At 46.5% G+C, this 12,322-nt stretch overlaps 1 protein-coding gene across 1 annotated transcript in view; it reads left to right on the top strand.

The window, feature by feature from the left end:
* The first annotated feature begins 408 nt into the window (after positions 1-408).
* The window catches only part of DPP6 (dipeptidyl peptidase like 6), a 772,951-nt gene continuing 761,037 nt past the window's right edge, over positions 409-12,322 (top strand). The window contains exon 1 of the mRNA XM_060155875.1: positions 409-669. Within this exon, the coding sequence (XP_060011858.1) occupies positions 409-669 (261 nt within the window). The remainder of the gene's footprint in view (positions 670-12,322) is intronic.

Below are 12,322 nucleotides of genomic sequence, written 5' to 3'. Positions count from 1 at the left end.
CCGCCGGTCTCTAGGCGGGGTGCCAAATGCCGGGGCCTAGGCGTCTTCCCTCCCTTTATGGTTTTTTGTTGTTTGTTTTCTTTCTGTCGATGGCTTTGAGCAGGCCGTACGTGGCCATGGCAAGGAGTTGAAAAGCAGAAAAGACGAGCGAGAGAGAACACACCCCCAGACCCCGGCTTCGCCGAGCCGCCGGGGGAGGGGGCGGAGGAGGCTGAGCCAGGCAGTCGCCCGGCGGCGACTTGAGAGTGGCGCGCGGGAGGAGCGGCCGCGCGGCCGCCGTCCTTTCTTCCTCCTCCTCCTGTTCTTCTTCCCCTTTTCCCCCGGCGGGAGTGGGGAGCGGGAACCCGAAAGGGGGAAAGCCATTATCAAAACGCCCCAAAGGCAGCCGGCGAGAGCGCGCGGAGACCGATGGCTTCGCTGTACCAGAGGTTCACGGGCAAGATCAACACCTCGCGGTCCTTCCCGGCGCCCCCGGAGGCGAGCCGCCTCCTGGGCGGCCAGGGACCCGAGGAGGACGGCGCGGGGTCCAAGCCCCTCGGAGCCCAGGCGCCCGCTGCGGCGCCCCCGGAGCGCGGCGGCGGCGGCGGCGGCGGCGGCGGCGGCGGCGGTGGCGCGGGCGGCCGGCCCCGGTTCCAGTACCAGGCGCAGAACGACTGTGACGACGAGGACGTAAGAGCATCTGGGTGGGTGGGTGGGTGGGTGGGCGCGCGGGGCTCCGGGCAGCCCGGGGGAGACGCGCCCGCGCCGCGTCTGCGATGGTCTTGGGGCGCCCTCCTTCCCCACCCCTCCCCCACCCCTCCCGGGAGCGCCCGCAAATACACTCCTCGCGCGGATCTCGGTCACCGCTGTCCTGGAGCGGATCCTTGTCTGCAGCGGCGGCGGCGGCCAGGAGTTGGTGGCGCTGAGAGAGCAGCGCTGGTGGAGCTGCGCCGCTGGGGCGTGGAATTGGCTGGGGGTTCACGGGCGTGCGGATGCTTGGTGTTAACTGCTTGGTGCTGTGCATGCCAAGGAGGGAATTCGATCTGTCGGTGCTTACAAGTTGGTTTCTCTTTTCTTTCCTTTCTTTCTTTTGTCTGCTTTAAGACTCGAGGAGGAGACTGTCCCAGGCTCTTTTTCTCCCCCCTCCCACCTCTCACTGGAATCCTTACCTCGGGGCGCTCTCCCTTCACTCACTTCTCCAACACTTCGCCCTCCCCCCCAGGGCTGCTGGTGGTGGTGTTCTTTTCCGAAAAATAAAATAAAAGCGCTGGCATCCGAGGCCCAAGCCCTTGTCCCAGGGCCCAGCCCAATTTTTGCTGGTGGGAGTCAGGCCCTGCCTGTGCCCACACCTAGCCTTGGACTAGCAACCACCTTAGGCTGTGTGAGCTGAAAACTTCTCGGGCAGCACGTTTTTTACTCTTCGTGGGGCTGGCAGCCTGGGTTTCAAAGCTTGGATTTGCATATCACCTTAGTAACTGATGACTCAGGCAGGACACCAGCCGGCTGCAGAGATGGATGAGTTCAACCACCTCTGTTGACCCTGTCCATCTGTTCAGAGGGCCAGGGAAGGCCACGGAGAGAGGAAAGTGATGTTTCTGAGACCTTCTCTTCCCAGAAAAAAAGAGAAAAATCCCAGACAAGCTCTCAGGCAGGCAGGCAGGGCTGGCTTGGCTGGTACAGCCCCTGGCTGGCGGTGTTGGGTCCTAGAGCTCACTGTGTGTAGTAGCTCTGAGAGTTTCCCACCTGGGGGCACCTGGGCACAGGTCCTCACACAAGCCTCTCAGACGGCCTACCCCGACATACCCCCGGCAGTTCATGTCCCTGCCCTCAGCAGGAGGCTGTGGTCATTCAACATGTCCTGCCTGGGATCACTTTAAAATCCTTTAAAATCCAATGAACTGGTTGTTTTTGTTTTGTTTTATCAGTGGAGGATGTGGAGAGTGTAATAGACATGACAAAAGTTTGTGGGAGATGTGGTTCATTTGTGTGTGTGCGTGTGTGTGCGCGCGTATCCGATACACACCCTGTATCGGATCTTGCATGAGATTTTCTTATGTTGGGTTATTTCTAGACTCCCCTGGTTAAAAGAGAGCTATCAGAGAGATGTCCCTCACTTCAGTGGGTCAGGTCCTGAGGGAAATGCATGAATTCTCAGGTTCAAGGAGCCAGAATCTTTGAGGAGCAGTTTCATTGGGGCAGTTGAAAAATTCTGGAGGATTAAACTCCTGAGAATCTTGGGGAAGACCACTGAGCTGCAGTGCAGACAGAAATGATGCACTTTTTGCCTCAAATCTGACTTAAAACTGTTGGATTGTGTTATGCTTGAAGTGAAAACCATGAGCAATTTCTTCCTAATAGGCTCTAGGTGTCGCTAGGGGAAAGGAAAGGGGAGAGTTTCTGCATTTTGTTTTAGATCATCTCCACCCATCATTTTTTTTTTTCTCTCCTCATCTTAGCTTTGAGCATATATTCCTCCTTTTCAATTTGACATATGTCTAGAACTGTTTCTCAGATAAGCCAAAGGGTTGAACCGACGAGCAAATTATGAATTTAACATTTGCAAATGATTTCTGCTGAAATGGCTCTGAACAGTATATGTCATTTAAATTCATTAACTCCTGACATCAATTTTTTGTTTCCTGGAAAATACAAAAAAGGATGTGTGTGTGTGTAGGTGTAGGTATAAATATAGTGTATGTGTGTGTCGTATCCTTATGAGAGATATATATATATATATATATCATGTTTAAAATGTACGATTAAACAATGACACACGGGTAAATGTAGCATCAATTGCTTGAAAACTTTTATGTGCTTTTCTCAGAAAAAATATTCGAAATTGAAAAAACTATGTCTAAAAATGTGCTAAATGATAGAAGTGCACAGTAAACAGATTACCTTTCCTCCAGGCCCAGTGGCTGCCGTTTGCTGAAGACAAGAGCGCTAGCCAAAGAAAGTAGATATAAGAACTGCTTTTCTGATACCAGCCCTTGTCAAGATTTAAACAATCTTGAGTAATCATCCTGCTACTCAAATTTAAACATGAAGATATACAACTGATTAGGCACGCATTACGTATCATTCTGTGTATCTTGGGGCGGCCACGTAAACATGTACTTCAGCAGTTTGGGCGTCCGCTGGGCACAGGTGGGAGCTGTCCGAGGTCCTGAAGGGTCCTTTGCATTAGCGCACAGGAAATCTTCAGCACTTCTGTTTGGAGTCCCAACCCTAAGGCTGGTGTGTCATTGCTCTTCTGTGGCTTGTCTGTTCCATGGAACAGAAACAGCTTTCCCACCTTGGTCACTGAGATGCTGGTAAACACCATACCTTTAAAATCCAATGAACTTTGTGCCTCGTCCTTCCATCCAGAAACGGGGAAATAAAATGTAGTTCTTGACCTCTATATGTGTGTACACACACATGCCTGAATATGACTGAGAACGGGCAATTCTTCACAAAATAAAATTGAAGGTAGTTATCAGGTCTAGAAGAGATAAGTCAAATGACGAGGTTGCGTGGCGGGTGACTGGGAATGCATTACCTGTCTGCACCAACTACCCATGTAAGGGACCTCTCTGCTGTGTAGCACTACATAAAAGCGTGCTTGGGGTGGGTCAGTTTTAAAATGTGAAGTTTTACTTTGAAAAAGAAGGGAAGCCAGAGCGCTTTTTCTGTTAGAGTTTCCTCATCAATCTTAGATTTATTTAAGTATAAAGTCAATGACTAAGGCTTCCCTGGTGGCGCAGTGGTTGGGGGGGGTCCGCCTGCCGATGCAGGGGACACGGGTTCGTGCCCCGGTCCGGGAAGATCCCATGTGCCGCAGAGCGGCTGGGCCCGTGAGCCATGGCCGCTGAGCCTGCGCGTCCGCAGCGGGAAAGTCAATGACTTGGGAAACCCCTCTGAGGAATCAATAGCTATTTTGGTTTAAAATTCATTCTTGTAGGTTTAAAAATAAGTTGACTCTTAAAGGGAATGTTGCTGGAAGTGGCTTTTAATGGAATTTAGTAACTTCTGATAGAAATTAACTTCAATTATTTTTAGAATACTGAACTCTGTCACGCCCCTGCTTGAGCATTTCCTTTTGATTTCTTAAAGGACTTTAGGAGGACATGGGTAACTGTCAGGGCAGCGGTCCTGTTGGGGCCACATCACCATGTTCCTGTGTTCTTCATTTTTAGTGGCACATGATTTCCTAAGAATACAAGTGTGATGACAACAGGATTTTCAAACAGCAATTTGGCTGAAACAGGGATTGAGCAAAAATCACTGCTTATGCTGTGTATCAGCTTACGCTGTCACTGCTCCTGTTGTATTTCATCTTCCTGTATGTCTGCAGCAACTAGCCCTTCTTCTTCCTCTCCACCTTGATTTTTCACCGGTACAATGCCCATATCCTGTTAATTTCTCCTTGGAGTCTATCAACTTTAAGTTTTTTAAGCAGCTTGGCTCCACAGAAATGTTTATATCCCCTCTTCCTTTCTTCTCCAATTTCAAATGCTTTTAAAAATATTTAGGTTCATAGTATCTTCCTAACATATGAGAAAAAGGCTGAAACTTTCATCCCCCTGCTTGATCCCATTGTTTTCATGACGAATTTGACAGTGCTTAGTGTCACTCACCTACAGAACAGCTGTGGGATGTCATAGGGCTGTTCGGAGGTTCCATCTTCTCAGTCAAGTGGTCTAAGACTGAATCCACTAACTTGTTCCGAGGATCCTCTTTTCCTTATTTACCTTGACAACAGACTCACATTCTTACTGTCTTCACTGCAGAAACTGCACACAGATGTCGTCAGCGTCCCCTTAATTACTTGAGACAATGGCCTGACTCCTCTTCAGTCTTTGTCGTTATCGCTTTTCCTCCTGTTGACCATCACCCTGCACTTCAAACTTTTGCCTCATATGTCTTTCATGATGCCACATGAATTCATGTCCTGTCTCTCTCTGACCTTGGCCTTTGAATTCTTTGGTAAATCATTCTTTCCTCCTCCCTTTCATGCAGGGGGTTGCGGGAACCTACACTCCAAGGTTTTGGTCTCCACTATTCTGTTCTTTCCCTTCCATGCTTTCTTTTTAAGATAAATTAGTGATGGGATACATTAGAATGAAGATAAAAGGGAGCTGAGTCAGTTTCACAGCTTCTGTATTAGCAGATGGCTAAAGTTAAGCTTTATTCCTCTGGTATACATGTCCTAGCATCTCTTGTGGAGATCATTTGCTTTTCTGTATTACAGAATTGGAGAACTGGAGAATTGGAAGGACCTTGGCAGTCACCATCTTGATTTCTCTTCCCAGCTTTTGTTCCACATGTCAAGCAGCTGGGCGCTAGACCGTTTCTGTGGTGTTGCCAAGATACCCGCGTAGAATATATCCCTAAACATGTCATTCCCCTCTCCTTACAACTCCCTATTCTGAATAACGTTCTGCCTAATCTCCTTATTTCTACTTCTAGTACTGCCATGCCTTCCACCTCTGAGCATGGCATACAATATACATAAACTTGTACAGTTACATTTTCCCACTATCTTGATTTCTTTCTTATAACATTAAGTATTTCACTAGATAAGCTTTGAGGTATCCTTATGGGTTTAATGCCCTGTAACACCATATCATAATGCCCTGCTGGACACAACAGTTGTCCTCATGAAAAGTTTATTTTCTGCACTGCAGAACAATGTTAAACACATGAGAAGCGTTTACTGTCTAAGACAGTCTCTCTGTGAGTGTTTTGGTAAAGTATATATAACAAAATTATACAAAATTTTGCTTACTGTCTCAGCACAGAGCATGTAGTCATCATTGGGAAGTTGTCTGTGTTACAAGGAAGTAAGAATGGTGACATAAACAAGGATTAAGGGCTAGTTGACTGATGAGTGAAACCAAGTATAGCATCAAAGATACCGTGCCTCCGCATTGCACCTTGTATTTTTTAAAGCACCACTACGCGTATCTCATTTCACCTCCATAGTTACCTTGGCTTGGGGAGAACCATAACAGAGAGCTAATCTGTTGGTTTGAAAAATTAATCGGGGTAAGCCTACGTTTTTTCATTTGGATGAGTCAATTGTCCACTGTGAATTCTAGCAAATAAATTTCAATCTGTTAACAATTGAGTCAGCCAAAAACCTACATGTTTGCTTAAAGCCGAATTTGCGAAAAATGAGCATTCTGCCTTCTCAGTGGATTTGAGTGCTGTGTAGCAGTAAGGTATGTTGAAGTGGGCACGGCAGCCTATTTTATATGGCATGCTTTTTTTTATTCCTGCCAGTGCGCACTTTTAAATAATTTACTTGTATATGTTAACTGTAGATTTAAGGAGGTCTGGAGTATTAGAATAACATAATATCAATTTATATTTTTGACAATGGAATCCACTCATTTTCCCACATGGGATTAATATCCTGGTATTACTCTGTAGACAGGACTTTCTCTAGATGTTGGCTTTGGACATTTTTCCTCCATAATATAGAGCTTTTTATTTCATACCCCAAGCTTTCCCTCCTTTAATAGAGTCAGAATGATTAATGAGTTTAATTTTTGCAAGCATCTGGCAGGAGTTGCTGAGTAAGATGTACAGTCTTATTGTATATAACCCTGTTCCTTTTAATTACTCTGATGATAACAGTGCATTTGTCAAGTACATATGGAATGCTTCTCTGCAACATACAGTATTGATCCCTTTCATAGAGCATTGCCTATAAAAATAATATGTACAGTAACCCTTTTAAAATTAAATTCTAGGGGTAAGACAGGAATAAAGACACAGACCTTCTAGAGAATGGACTTGAGGATATGGGGAGGGGGAAGGGTGAGCTGTGACAAAGCGAGAGAGAGGCATGGACATATATACACTACCAAACGTAAGGTAGATAGCTAGTGGGAAGCAGCCGCATAGCACAGGGAGATCAGCTCGGTGCTTTGTGACCACCTAGAGGGGTGGGAGAGGGAGGGTGGGAGGGAGGGAGATGCAAGAGGGAAGAGATATGGGAACATATGTATATGTATAACTGATTCACTTTGTTATAAAGCAGAAACTAACATGCCATTGTAAAGCAATTATACTCCAATAAAGATGTAAAAAAAAATTAAATTCTAATAAATTTAGCGTTAAGGGCATTGAGTGCCCATGTACCATATTTTGATTTTCTTCCATTTTAATAAGCACATTGGTTTGATTTTATGTACATTAAAAAAAAAAACGCACTCAACCTTTCTGGTTAATGACTTTTGGAACATTTATCTTTAGAAGGATCTAGCTTCGTGAAATTATCTGAAATAGAACATTTAAAAATTTGATAACATCTCATTTTACAAATGAGAAGACTACAAGTAATTATGTGAATAATATTCCACAAATCACTTGTGTTCTCTGGACCTCAGAGAAACTCAGCCTTCCCTTCTGTCCTGTGTTCTTCTCAGTATCCTCTGTGGTACCGTAATCGAGTGGAGGAATTAACTTAATTATATCACTGAATTTCAAAAGTATGAACATTATGAAATCTCACGGTCTTATTTTGGTTCTAAATGGATATGCTAATTGCCAAAGGAAAAAACAGTTTTGCCACAGTAGTATACGATTTTTGCCCTGAATGGGTTTCCCCAATAGTTTTACTCTTTTTCCTCCATGTATTTCTTCCTGGGTTTTCTAATAACATCCAGATCCCTCTGAAGCGCAGGACATGTTCACTTTTGTCCCATGATGGAGGAACGTATATAGGTAATTTTTCAGGAAGCCTAGAAGCCAGTAAAGCCCACAAGGTCCAGATGGTAGAATTCCAGGTGGTGAACACCGTGCCTCCCAGATTAGGGAACATCTCAGTTGAGAGCAGCAGGCATTGGGGGCTGAACGCTGTAGATGAGTACCTGGCAGGGACTGGGCTCTTGTAGGGACGCAGGAAAGAGGGAGACTCTGTCCTGGAACAGTCGTTCCCTCAAAAAAGACAAACAAGTTTACTTTCACTCATCCCTTCAGTGTGTAGATAAACACCTTGAAGGCATTTAGAATGCATTAAAAGCATCCTAGCACCATGCCCAATAGAAATGAAACACACACACACACACACACACACACACACACACACACACACACACACGGCTTTTAATTCAAAAGGAACTTAAGGATTTCCCAGGGCATCACAGTCATTGTCAAAATCAATTTTTAGCTTCCTCTAGTGTTCAGATTTCATTTGATATCAGCTTTTACTTTAGGTGATTTGGGGTCAGTTTTAATATGCTTCTGTTAAAAAAAAATGGAACAGGTGATATTATCATCTTCGCCAGTTTGGAACTGAGAAGACCAATTAATCCTTTCTATCTCCTGTTGTTTACTATTTGGGAAGGTCTATTTTAAAGACAGAACTACTGGAATTAATACAGCCACTTTCATACAGCAATGGGCTCTTCCTTATATTATCTGTGATATATTTATAGGATTGTGTATATCCATTATATTTTATATATGGTACACCTCATATATTTTAAGGTGACATCAGCTAGAAGGGGAACAGGAATGGAGTAAGGGAGCATTGAAGAACTCGGAACAAAAGAAGTTGTACAAGGGAAGCGGGGGGAAGGTAAAGCAGAAACTAGAGGTAGAGGAATGCAGGAGACAATCACGGGCTTCCAGTCTCCCTAATCATTTTCCCCAAAACGTTCAGTTTTCTAAACTGTACTCAAACCCTTCCTATGCTTCATGCAACGTGCCATCCAGTAATTTGCAAATTAAAAACAAAAATGAGAAACCTCTTTAAAAGTCCTGAGAGGTGAAGTTATCTCATCTGCTTTTAGAATTGCGAGATATTTGCAACCACACAAGGTAGCCGACCCCCAGGTGAACGGCTCTAAGCCCTGGAGATGCATTGCTTGTTCAGGGCCCCTTGTTGCTTCTGTGCATCCTTCCCCAGCATCTCCACGGCTTCTGAGCAAAGACTGCTGCCTCCGGGTATCTGAAGTCGATGGAGACATGTGGTCCCGTGCCCCTTCTTATTCCTCAGGCTGCCTCAAAGGTTAGACTTTCGTCCCCGCTCACCTTGCCACGTGGTCTCGGGAACATTCACGAAGAGGTTGGATGCCATTTTCTGGACCGCTTGGCTACGTTACAGAACACCTAGCTAGTTTCCCAGGTGAACTTTTAGGTCTTCTCCATCACGTTCATTTCATCTTTTCCGATTTGCAAATGTGTGTTCCCCGTGCCGGGTATGAGGGAAGAGTGCTGCAGGCGAATCGCTGAATCCACAGTGAACCCGTCTGTTCACAGCCTCACCCCAGAGCGCACTGCTGGCGAGAACAGCCCTTCGGAAGGAACAGAGGCTCAGCTGAAACCTGCATGAGGACAGTGGTTCGTTAGGTGGAAGGATGCGGAGGGGTCACCAGTGGGTGCAGGTGGAGGGACGGAGCAGGGGAGTCGAGTTGGGCTCAGAGTTTTCGAACTGGACTTCAAGCTAAGTGTTCCTGGCGGGGGGAGGGCCCTTGGTGCTGCTCTGCACGTGTTTGTGGGTCTCACAGGCACCTGTGGGGTTGTCCTCCTCTCCCCTTAGCGTTGCGTGTGGCCGCTGGAATGGACTGCGGGTGAGGCTAGCTCTCCCAAGTGGACGCCTCACGAGCCGGCACGTGAGTTGCTGTGCTCTCTCTTTCCTTTTGCCGTAGAAACGAGCAATATTCCAGGTAGTGGCCGTTCAGTGGGAAAGATATAAACTTATGTTTGTAAACCACTGAGATTATGTTAGGACAGTATCACCTAGCCTGAGCTGAGGGGCACAGGGCAATCCGTGTTCAGGGACAAGTCGCCATTCATCATTTCTGGACCTTGACTGCATCGTCATCTATGGGCAAAATCAGCACTTTCAACCTTCTACAGGAAGTTTCGTTCTACCTTCCTGCATCTCTCTTAAAACTTTTTAGTTCTCAAAAAGACTGAAATGGGGCTTCCCTGGTGGCGCAGTGGTTGGGAGTCCGCCTGCCCATGCAGGGGACACGGGTTCGTGCCCCGGTCCGGGAGGATCCCACATGCCGCGGAGCGGCTGGGCCCGTGAGCCATGGCCGCTGAGCCTGCGCGTCCGGAGCCTGTGCTCAGCAACGGGAGAGGCCACAGCGGTGAGAGGCCCGCGTACCGAAAAAAAAAAAAAAAACTGAAATGGGAATTCCCCTGGGAGGGCAACAGATGTAGGAGTGCCTGAGTCTTATCAGTTCCCTCATTTCCTGTCTTTGGGAGCATGTTTGTTGGGTGACGGGAAAGGATAAGAAGGGACCCATTTTCTAAAGACAGTGTGTGCATTCGTGGTGGGTGTAGGGGTGGGGAGGGAGGGACTGGGCAGTAGGAGTGGACAGACAGGTTCCTAGATAACAATGATGAAAGCAGCCGTCAGGATGTTGCTAAGGGTCAGCCTTAGAAATGAGCTTTTGGGGGTTTTGACTGGAGACCTTTCAAGCTGGAAAAGTAGGGGATCAGAGGTTCACACAGGAAGCCTCGACATCCTGAGGCTCTGTCTTTGGTGTATGCTCTGCTCTTCATTTTACAAGCATTCTGGAATCCATTTTACACGGAGCCTATATTTACAACGTAGAATTGAAGAGGGCATGTTTTCATCTACATGATAGGAAATGTTATCAGAAACACCCAGCTCTAGCACGATACTCTTTCTCCAATTCCTGTCCTGCCTGTGATCAGTTCATCTCCATTTTATACGTAGAAAGGTGTCATTAGTTTCTCTTTCTTTTTCCCAGATTTTTAGTTCCTCTGAATGGACAGAAAATTCAGCCCCTAAATGACTGGTTACCTATTAAAGGGAGAGGGGGATGCTGTCGAAGACGGGGCACTGTTTCTATAGCAACAGGAGCTGACTGTGATAAGCAGGGAGGTCTGGTTTCCTTGTCTGGCACTATCCTTACTGGGCATGCAATCACTGACATGCTTCCTCGTTGCTGTCCTGCAGCTCTGGGGAGATCCTATCAACCGGAGGCTTTTGTTTCCACGGGCACAGGGAGTGCACTGGGCAGAATCCTGATGTTCCCGCGCTTGCCTTCCATGACCTTTAATCCTGCTGCTTCTGCTCCAGTGGGTCTTTTATTTCATCACAACCATAGGAAGAGCACAGTCTGGTTCTTTGGCCTTTGGGTGCTCCTGGCGTTCATCGCAGTGTCTCTGAAGCAGGGGAGTGCTCGAGGGGTCACTTTGGGCCCCTGGTGTCTGTCACTCCCTCTTACAGACACCTGAGAATCATTTTCCTCCTTTGACAGACACCCGGGAAGAGGTTTCCCACCATCGTCCAAGCTGTGCTTCCTCTTGCCCCCGTCCGATTCGTCCTGCCGTGAGGCCAGTGCACGTCCTTGTCTTCTCACCTCACTACAGACAGTTGCCCTTCTGGGTGTCCCTGCCCCGGGTCAGAGCTGCTCCTAGGCTGGGAGCTGGGCACAGGCTCCTCACTCCTTCAGCAAATGCCAAGGTCCCTGCCACGACCGCAAGGCACTGCACTGGCTCTTCCCTCTGCCGGAACGTCCTTCCTTCCTGCCCTTCGCGTCTCTGCTTCAGCACCGCTATTTCAGTGGTCCACGCTGGCCACCCTATTTAAAGTTGCAGCTCCCCAGCCCATCAACCCCAATGTTCCCCACACTGCTCTGCTTTTCTTGTCTTTTACCATATGGCATTTATCACCTGCTGATATATTATATAATTTTCTTATTACGCCTGTTTTATTTTTGTCTCCCCCTATTGTAGAGTATCAGCTGACTGATGTCAGGATCTCTGGCTGATTTGTTTGCTGCTGTATCCAGTTGCCTGGTACAGCGTCTGGTACAGCCAAAGTGCTCAGTAAGTCTTTGTTGAAGGAATGGGTGAAGGATTGGCATCTCACCTGAAAAAACTCTCTGCTCGCGTCTATTTGAATAATCACACTTCTCCAGCCTTTTTTTTTTTTTTAATTGAAAGAGTTCTGAAATTAGAACTCTGGACCTCCTGCGTGGCCACTTACAAGTGGCTGCAAATGAATTCTCTTCTTTTCAGGATTTCATTTATTGTTTGATTCTGAGCAACAGTTGAGAAGACAAAATGGCTATTAAGGAAACAGTAGGAGTTACTTTTGTAGGACCTGCTTAAGATGGGTAATAGTTAGCATTTGTAATATTTTGTCTGAGTTTAAAAATAAGTGCGAGTTAAAAATAAGTCAGAGACAAATAGTGCATGATATCGCTTATATGTGAAATCTAAAAAATACAACAAACTAGTGAACAAAACAAGAAAAGCAGACACAGATATAGAGAACAAACTGGTTGTTACCAGTGAGGGGGAGGGGATTTTAAAAAGGGGGTTTTATGGGATTATATGAAATCATGTGCATGAAAGTTTTGAA

The sequence above is a fragment of the Lagenorhynchus albirostris genome, chromosome 8, assembly GCF_949774975.1.
Source record: "Lagenorhynchus albirostris chromosome 8, mLagAlb1.1, whole genome shotgun sequence".
Lineage (NCBI taxonomy): Eukaryota > Metazoa > Chordata > Mammalia > Artiodactyla > Delphinidae > Lagenorhynchus > Lagenorhynchus albirostris.
The sequence above is the reverse complement of the archived record's forward strand: the minus strand, read 5'-3'. Positions and strand labels throughout refer to the sequence as shown.